The sequence below is a fragment of the Chanos chanos genome, chromosome 9, assembly GCF_902362185.1.
Source record: "Chanos chanos chromosome 9, fChaCha1.1, whole genome shotgun sequence".
NCBI lineage: Eukaryota > Metazoa > Chordata > Actinopteri > Gonorynchiformes > Chanidae > Chanos > Chanos chanos.
Window position 1 is genome coordinate 4,588,708 of NC_044503.1, and position 10,000 is coordinate 4,598,707.

Below are 10,000 nucleotides of genomic sequence, written 5' to 3' on the forward strand. Positions count from 1 at the left end.
GAGAGAAGAAAAGAATTGGCAATCACTTTCATCACTTCTCAAGTCAGGCCTCATATCAGCACTGTGAGAGAGGCTAAAAACCGCTTTCACGCTGAATACACCAGGGAGTGTAAAAGTGTGCGTGTGTGCATTGGACATGAAATTACTGTTAAACTTAAGATGGCATTTATGATTACATGATCTCTCTTGAAATGTATTGTGAATGGATGATGCAACAAACAAGGCTGTATGTGAAGAATGGTTAAGGTCAGGGGGAAAAGCAAGCATTCCCATCACAACAATATGAAAACGAAAAGAAAAGCATCGTACGAGAGGGCTTGATCGAATCAAGCCTTGAAGAGAACCTTCTGGACCCGCAAGCTGATTCTGCCGCATTGTCAACAGTTTTATCCACTTCAGATGCTCTCGTAAATCCATGGTTTTTGACACGCCATATTGCGGTGTACTTTCGCGTTTAATTCACCAAGATTTCAATTTAACTCAATGCCTCTGTTAGACGCGCAGATCCAGCTAGCAGATCTTAATCCATACGGACAGTTAAAATAGTAAGTGCATCATTTTGATTAAAAGAAAAAAATGGAGGAGGAGGAGGCTATAATGTCTCATTAGCCTTGCGGTCTTAATAATTTAGAGACAGGCAGGTCCTTATGGGGACGGTTCCGGAAAGGTGTAGCGGGGTCCCTTGTTTTTTCTTTTTTTTTTCTGAGCAGGTTCGTTGACCTTTTATCCACATAATGAGATTAAGAGAGTAATTACAACCAAGGTTTTGCCTTGAGCCTGATTCACACAAGCCCTGGAGGACCACTGCGGCCAATCCCACGTGTCCGTCTCATCGTTACCTGTAAGGTAATTAAGGTTTCACATGCAGATGTTCTCTGGTGCTCAGGGAGAGACACTAGGACGTGGTCCAAGCGGAGACACTTGGTCTTTGGACCTGAAGTTCCTGACGCGTGGATTGCCTTATCTGACGAGGAGAACTTCATTAGAACTGGGAGGCTCCATAGAGCAAGGGGAGGTGAACAGGGGAAAGTAACAGCGACATGGAGGAGGGGGAACGGAACCGGAACCGGAACCTTACATGGGAACCAAGAGAATGGTTCGGGTTCTCTGGAATCAACAGAACCTTCAAACCATCAAATGCTGTGCTTACTGTTTTTAGGAGTCTTGGAACTCCATTTTGGGTTTTGTAGGGCCCTGGGCTGCGACCCCCCACCCCCCCACCACCCCCCTCCTGAAACCATTGAAGCCAAGCCTCATGTGGTGCCAATCTGAGCTGTTCATTTAAGATGATGAGCATCTGAGAGGCCTGCTTCCGGATCTCATTCCTACCTGGACTGGGCAAGGATGGGGTGGCAGGGGTTGGTATGGGGGGCAGTGGGATGGGTGGGGGGGGGGGTCAGGTGGGGCAGTAAAGAGACCAGCTGCCCCCGATGGAGCACTAAAGCCTGTCTCTTACAAGCAGAAGCAGAAAGACAGCTGAGTGTCATCGTTAATGCGAACACACACCACCACAATGGCAAAATCAATGGAGCTTTATGGAGCATCAATCTCTGTGGCACTAGACCCAAGTGTCTAGTGCCCCCCCCCCTCACCCCACCCCTCACCCCTTCCTCCATTTAGGAGGCCATGAGCTGAGCTGCCCTGAACACTGCTAGTGATTTTATCTTTTTTTTTCTTTTCTTTTTTCTTTTTTTTTTTTTTGTAAAGGGCGGGGACGTTTTTAGACCCCACTCAAGGGGTTCGGCATGTCCTCCGAAAATTGCATTGTCTGACAGGCAGCCAAATTGAGAGCTATCCTAATGCAGTCCTAAAGGGGAGGAAGAATAGAGGGAAGAGAAAAAGAAAAAAAAAACGGAGAAAAGGATGAGGTAGCAAAGGAGGGAGAGGTTGTTGCTAGGCGATAGTCATCTGAAATGGCAGGGTGTCCCTGTTTGGCCCTCTCTGTTCTCTCTTCTTCATCTTTAGTACAATCAAACTCTCTCTCTCTCCCTCTCTCTGTTTTTCTCTCTCTCTCCAATCTCTCTCTCTCTCTCTGTCCCCAAAAAGAAAAGAGAGTCGCAGTTCTGCTGCTTTCTTCAGTCAAAATCACAATCTTCGCATCAGTCAGTGCGACCGTTGCCGTTGGATGAACAGAAGTCATCTGCAGATGGGTGCATGCGGAAAGGCGCACATGATGCTAACAGACATATCAAAGGAGACCAATGGGAGGTGACAGCATTAGGGTTGGAGTGAATGAAGGTCCTGGCGAGGCTCGTGCGATAGCATTGATTGTTTTGGCAGAGCGAGCTCCCCCTTTTACTTACCCCCCCCCCCAACACCCCCTCCCATCCCCTCGTCGCCCCCGTGGCATTTTACGCTCGTGTTTAAAGCGTATCCCTCCATTTGACCAAACATCCAGTCAGGAGGTCTGGGGCTTTGGGCCCAGTGCTCCCGTCCCAATATCCTGGCTAATTAGTTTTTAATTTACAGTATGCTGTTAATGGCCTTGGAAGGGAAAGCAAGGTTAGACAGGCAGCAGTGTACACACTTCCTTTCCACTCAGAATGGGCACAGCCTCTTTAATTAAAATGAATACCCTTAGCATCCATCAGGCTGAGAGGGGGAGGTGGGGTGGGGTATGAGAACTATAGCATGAAGGAAAGTAAAGCCGCGTGTGAGAGGTAGCGGCAAGAGAGGAAGATAAAATACAGGCAGTTGAAAAAAAAAAAAAAAAAAGAACGTTAAAAAAAAAAAGAGAAAGAGTACCTCCGCGGCTCTCGCTGTCAGCTGGCTTCACCTGGATGGGTCGAGTCATCTGGAAGAAAACCATAAACAGAGAGAGAGAGAGAGAGAGAGAGAGAGAAAGAGGTTAGCCCTGCTGTGCACCACTGTCGTCGCGGCAACACACTAACAAGCTTGAAGTGTCAAGCGCCTCTCTTTCAAACAAAAAGCTGTTGTCTGTCTCGATCAAACCGCAAAACCCTCCAAGAAAAAAAAAAGATCACCTTGAGCACAGCGGTACTCCGAATAAACAACAACAACAACAACACACTGTCAACAACAACGACGACAACAATAACTACAACAATAACAACTGTTTTCCCCTCCCCAAACAGCAAAGTTTTATGTTTGTATGTATTGTCATGTCTGTTTGAGTGAAAATGTCTCAGCAGTGGTAGAGAGAGTGTGTGTGTGTTTGTGTGTGTGTGTCGGTGTGTGTGTGTGTGTGTGTGTGTGTGGAGGGGTGGGGGGTAATGCTACAATAATAAAAGTGGACACAGTCACTGGTGGAGGAGGATCGATGAGGATGTATTGATCTCTGGCCCTTGGGCTGTGAAGGGTGTCTGTTTGCAAAGGATTCTGGGAGCTCGTAGGCTCAGGGTAATCCAGAGGAACCTGATAAGAATGGCATTTCTTGGATTAGATGCCTCTGTCATCATCTTCTTTTGTGATGAAGCATTTGCTGGGGTTTTTTTTTTCTTTTTCTTTTTCTTTTTCAGCCAACCCCTCTCTCCTCTTCCCTTTTTTTTTCATTATCCTTGTTAGGGTCGAGTGGTTTTTCTCTTCCAGTTTCTCATTCAACAAAGTTGAACAGAAGTTTGGATTATCGCTAATAGCAGTCGCGGAAAAACACAAAAGAACGTAAAAGAAAGCAAAAGATAGGAAAAGAGGAAGCAGACGGGCAGAGGGAAACGGGAAAAGGTTTTATCTGCCACTTTCGCTCCACCATCCGTTCCCCTCTCTCTCTCTCTCTCTCTCTCTCTCTCTCTCTCTCTCCTGTGTTTGTCCAAAGGAGCTTAAGAGAAAACTGCTTCAATCACTATATATATATATATATATATATATATAAACCAGGCCAAGATGTGGAGTGATTACCCAAGATTACTTAAGATTACCAAAACCGTCTGCTACAATCTCTCAATGCTCATTTCCTTTCCTCTACTCTAAACTGGAATCACGTCTTTTCAAACCTTCAGAAAGAAAAAAAAAAAAAAACACTCACTCTTTACACAGCCAATGTTGGCAGAATCCAAGAGTCCAAGACCAACATTTTTTTTTTTTACATTTCTTCCCTTCTCTTCTCTTCTCTTCTCTTCTCTCTCTCTCCCTGTCTCCCTCCCTCTATCTCTCTCTCTCTCCCTCTCTGTCTCTCTCTCTTGCTCTCTCTGTCTCTCTTGCTCTCCCTCTCTCTCTCAGTCTCTGTCTCCCTCTCTCCCTCTCCCTCTCTCTCCCTCTCTCCCTCTCTCTCTCTCTCTCTCTCTCTCCTTCTGTCTGTCTGTGGTGTATTTAGTTTTACTGTTGGGTTCTCGAGGAGAGCCAAAAGGTCAGCTTTAAGGACACGGTGCTCCTGTAAACGACTGGTGCTGTTCGAGGAGAGTGAACATAATGGGATTTTAAACAGATCTAATAACATGTTGAAATACGAGGGAAAGGATCCAGGCCCAGATTCATTAAGCATCATACGTATCCACTTTCACCTTGAGGGAAACAGAAGTAACCTTCCTTGGCAAGGAATTATTCCATAAATTTTACCCTCGTAAATAATAACTAGCTGTGGCCAAAGTCTCTTTTTTTTTTCTTTTCTCTTTTTTTGGTGAAGTATGAAAAAGAAGGAAAGGTGCTGTGTTTTTGAAGGTTGAGGGTTTAGAGTGTTGAATCTTTCCCTCCACGGATCCCTGTCTGTATTCTCTGTGGTTCAGAGCAACGCCTTCTCATTACTTCCTATCAAAACAAAGAGATCTGCCCTCTACTCCGAGTTTGATGACTTTTCTTTTAATTTTTTTTTTTTTTTACCCTTAACCTCAAATGCTTAAAAATGGGTCAACTTTTAAACTTGACCCTCTGCTCAGCTGACAGCTGATAAAATGACAAGGTACTTGGTAACACTGTTGGATCTGTCGCAGTTAATGTAATGGTAGCACTGTTACAGAGATTTGGAGAGAGAAAGAGAGAGAGAGAAAGAGAGGGAGAGAAAGGAAGGGGGTGGGCAGAGGCAGAGAGAGAGAGAGAGAGAGAGAGATGGAGGGAGAGAAAAAGAGAGAGAGGGAGAGAAAGAGAGAGAGGCTGATAGAGATAAAGAGAGGGAGGGAGACAGAGAGAGAGAGAGAGAGAGAAAGAAAGGAGAGAGAGAGAGGTAGATAGAGATAGATACAGAGAGGGAGGGAGACAGAGAGAGAGAGAGAAAGAAAGGAGAGAGAGAGTGGGAGAGGCAGAGAGGAGGAGATAGAGAGAGAAAAGGAGAGAGAGACAGAGGGAGTTTGTGGTGATTGAAAAGCATACTGACTGTGTTCGTCATTCTAATTCTTCACCTGCTCCCGAACCCCACCACTGGGATCAATCTAACAGGCACTGGTCTTCTCTACCAGGTCTGTGTGTGTGTGTGTGTGTGTGTGTAGGAATGCATTACTAAAGCCAACCACTGCTCAGACTATAAAATATCAGTGTAATGGTTCATTTATTTGCCCAGGAGCAATGAGTTTCACTCTGTATGTTCAATATTGATGACTGAGTTTATTACATTTTTCTCACCCCTAATAGGATGAATACATTTTGAGTATACAGTACACACACCCACACACAAACACACACTCACTCACAGAAAAAGAGAGAGAGAGAGAGAGACAAGGAGACAGAAAGAGGAAGAGGGTTTATACATACTCTCAGTAAATTATGCACACACACACACACACACACACACACACACTACAAAGAGAGAAAACAAAGCGTATAGAATTGATGAACTGGTCTTGTCTTTAGGGGAAACATTCTTTTTGCCTCGGTCCCGGTGAGACTCTGCCGTTGTTGTATTTTTTCCTTTTTTTAAATTTAGTTATTTTTTTTTTTTCCTCTGCTCTTTTTTTTCGTGAGCTTGGTCTCCTTTACTTCTGTGATACAAGGAGAGTACACTCTGAAGTCTGATTCTCCTCAAACAGGCCCCCCCCCCAGCTTTAATTGGGATAGATTTCCAGAGTTTTCCACTGTAGAGGAAATACGTACACGGAATACGTTAAAACACAAAGGAGGACGGAGAAAGACTCGCTTCTAGAGACAGGAGAGAGAGAGAGAGAGAGAGAGAGAGAGAGAGAAAGCAGGAGAGAGCTGCCTGCAAATGTCTGATAAGATTGCCGCTCAGTTGAATGGCATTTCTACGACCTGGACTCCGCCCTGATGTCACACACGCGTGTACGGCGGCGGGGCGAGGGGGAATGCGCGGCTGAAACGTGGACGCACACGCAATCTGTTCCCCTGTACGTTCGTTCATTCGCCACTCGCTCGCTCGCTGGGAGAACGCTGCCTACAGCAAATCCAGAGGCCGCCCCGCGCGCTTGCCAATATGCTGTTTGAACAGAGCGTAACAGCAAACAGTCCCGTGTCACAACGCATTAGCCCAGTCTCCAATCTGTCCTGTAAACAAAGCTCATTACAGAACCGCTCTTCCTTTAACAGATGCTCACATCCAGGGCCGTGTGTATATACACACACACAAACACACACACGCACACACTCAAAACCTGTCATATCGTCATTACAAACATGATTAACTAATTGGTTTGGTTTGGTTTGGTCTGGTCTGGTCTGGTCTGGTCTGGTTTGGTTTGGTCTGGTTTGGTTTGGTTTTTATCAGTGCTGTGATGACAGAATCTTGTGGCTTTTTAAATTATTTTTCATCTGTCTTTTCATAAATCAATGTGGGTACCATTGTTTGTTTAGTTTGGTTTTGTTGTGTGTGTGTGTGTGTGTGTGTGTGTGTGTGTGTGTGTGTGTGTGTGTGTTTTTAAAACGTCTGTTCATATCCTCAGACACATGCGTGTAATCTCGTTGTTTACTCTGTGGAGTGTTGTGGGGGCCTGCGAGGGTTTCGGGGACAGGAGCGGTAAGCTTTCCAGAGGAAACGCATGACATCTGTTCACGGCAGCCAGCGCAGTTTCCTGTTGAGATGTCTGATTATATCCCACTGTGACCACATGGGACGCCACGTCACAGAGGCGCCAACGTGTCACACACTGGCAACGAAAGCGGTTTTTTTTTTCTGGGTTTTTTTTTTCCTCCACTGCTGTTTAAGATAAATCGACAAACAAAAGACTTTTGATGAATAGTTTCCTCTGTGTTTACAGCTAGAGTTTATAAAGCGTTTTTGAATAGCTCATAATTCACTTACAAATGAGACTGTAGCTACGGCACCTACTTATCTATGTCAGAAATCAGTTACAATATTAAACACAATTACAATATATGAACATAAGCAGCAGAACCACTGTTGGCTAGATTTTTTTTTTTTTCAATGACCCCTGGCTTCTTAAGTTTAGGGAGAAATTTGGCCTTGTTAGGCTACGTTTCTGTTCTGGTACGTTTTGCTAATTTGTCATTCAGGCTGAAATTTGCAATCTCTCGTTTCTCACCATATGCACGCGGCTTTGATTTCATTTTGTCTCGTTAGCATTATCGGTGTTAATAAAGAGTCGTGGGTGGCCTAATCGTTTTACGGCGAGAAGAGAGACAGACAAATTGAGAAAGAAATTGGCAGGACACCGTGTTAACCTCTCGCACCTGGAAAGACGCGGGTGAGGCGGGCTAACACAATCAGAACAAAGCTCGTTAAAAAGAGAAAAAAAAATCGCGCCACGCGCGAGGTCTGTTTGCGGACCTCGCGTAAGCGAAACCTCTGACGACGTGTGCTGACTACGCAAGTCGAGACGGGGTGACAAGAGAGAACCTGAAAAAAAAAAAACCCAAAACCTTACAAAAACACTATCATTCCTATACATAGTCATTATTATCACAGATATTTGTGATGTGCACAGTTTATCAAAGTTTGCTCTTTTACAGTCATACACTGAGTGATGCTTGTTTGTAACGTGTGCCATTCGGATGTGATTTCACACGCTTTGACATGCTCTGTGTCGCCAGTCTACAAGTAACATAGCTTACATGTGCTGCTCAACCCTGATATTTTTGTTTTATTACAAAACAAAGGGTTTTGGGGTTTTTTTGTTTTTTTTTAGCTTTTTAAATAACATAACACATTCTAGAAGTTTCTGTGTCAGCTGCTGAAGAAACACTTCATGTGTGAATTAGATACAATGGTTGTGGGCGTTGTCTGAAGATAAACAAAGCACAGTGAAAATATCCGACAGTTTCTCCTGTTAAAGGCACATATACAAACCTCAGCCTGAAACATCTTCACTTTTTTTTCTTCTTTTTCTTTACCATACAAATCCTTTTTTAACTAAAGTAGCACTGAGTATCGTCTGGTATATATATATCTGATATAACTGTCCTGAACTGAATGTCTCTTAAAACATGCTCCCTGTGTGTGTGTGTGTGTGTGTGTGTGTGCGCGTGCGCGCGAGCGTGCTTTGGGCCTGCATTAGATTCGAGAAAAACAACTTATTATTTAACCAAGCTAGAATTCCCTGAGATTAAAATAAAAATCTAATCTTTTTTTTTTTTTTTAGAAAGATCTGTTCAGAGGAGGCAGAGAGAGAGAGAGAGAGAGAGAGAGAGAGAGAGAGAGACTTTGGCGAGGTCTGACTGAAGTAACGTGCTATTCCCACATCATTAATACATATTCACATGCCTCTCAGAGATCTCTCCTCTCCTCTCCTCTTTTCTCCTGTCCTCTCCTCTCCTCTCCTCTCCTCTCCTCTCCTCTCCTCTCCTCTCCTCTCCTCTCCACCTCTCCTAACAGGCAAATAAACATCTTCTGACTGGAGAATCCCAGCTGTGATAATTAATATTTCCAATTATTGATCTGAGAGTGCGCGGGGAGTGGACCAGCCCCGGGACATAACCCAGCTAATAAATCCACCCTGTGTGATAACGTGACCCTGAGAGAGGCAGGCAAATAAAAAGGGGTGTGAATTTGGTCCTCATGCCTTTGGCTGACATAGTTAAATGGATTTTTACAAAATGAAGCAGGCAATAAACAAAGAAAGAAAAAGTGTCACAGCTGGTCTGTATGTGTGGAGAGAGAGAGAGAGAGAGAGAGAGAGGTACTCAGCAGTGCTGTGGAGGTATTCACAAGTCCAGTTTTTGGTCAGAGTCTGTCCCTCAACCCCAGGGTCTCTGTCCCTATTCTACCCACTCACTATGACAGGTCATATAAACCAGGGTTGTCCAGAACCTTCTGGCAACAAATAAATTCTCCTAACGACCACAATGATGACAGGTATCTTCAAAAACCACATTCAGAGACAAGGCCTGTGATTACCTCATGTCTATCCTATGTCTGTGAGCGTTTAAAAAAAAACAAAAAAACGCTTTACATTACAGTGTGTTTATGAGAGTGTAAAACTCCGTATGAACACGGTTTAAGCGGTTGTGAATAATTTATTAACGTAATCTGTGGAGATAGCATAATTAGTCACTCACTTGACGAGGTCCACAAAATGTGTCTTAATTCCTTTATGAAGTCGCTTTGTATAAAAATTGTCTGTTAGATGAAGAAATGTAAATGTAAATGTAAGATTTTGAAGGCTGAGAAATAACTCAGGTCCCTCTCAAAAGCTCAGGAGTTGAACCTTGTTGTTGTTGTTGTTGTTGAAACCACATCTCTGGCAGGGGTCTGAAGCACCAATACAGCAAATTCGCCTGTGTTCAGTTAACTCTGAGTGTGGTCACACTGTCTCATGTGGGACAGAAAACGAAAAATCGAAGACTCCTAGAGTTTAGACTTCAAAATCAAAATCTCTTAGAGTTTTAGAGTTCAAAATCAAAGACTCTTAGAGTTCAAAATCAAAATCTCTTAGAGTTTATTTAACAAGAGTGAAATGCACCATGCAAAAGGTGCTTCTGACGCTGTTTCCAAACCCTCAAAGTGTGCCATAAATGAGGCCAAACAACAAACGCCTTTGCCGAAGTTTTAATATCATTTTGCGCTCGATTGAAACGCTTTCCATTCAGCCGTTCAGTCCCGTCACTCAGCCCAATGTTATGTCTCTTATCCCCTTCCCCAGGGGCCAGGCTGATTTGATTTGATATCAGTACAATATTCTCTCTCTGGCTTCAGTTCTGCATTGTC

At 44.0% G+C, this 10,000-nt stretch overlaps 1 protein-coding gene across 39 annotated transcripts in view; it reads right to left on the bottom strand.

The window, feature by feature from the left end:
- Nucleotides 1-10,000, bottom strand: part of celf5a (cugbp, Elav-like family member 5a) — a 160,811-nt gene that overhangs the window by 62,059 nt on the left and 88,752 nt on the right. For 37 of the 39 annotated variants that reach the window (XM_030785146.1, XM_030785130.1, XM_030785125.1 and 34 more), the window contains exon 3: nucleotides 2,746-2,794. In XM_030785146.1, coding sequence (XP_030641006.1) covers nucleotides 2,746-2,794 — 49 coding nt within the window. Of the gene's footprint in view, nucleotides 1-1,604; nucleotides 1,611-2,745; nucleotides 2,795-10,000 lie in introns of all 39 variants that reach the window. The other 2 variants (XM_030785109.1, XM_030785147.1) reach the window with 1 other exon arrangement.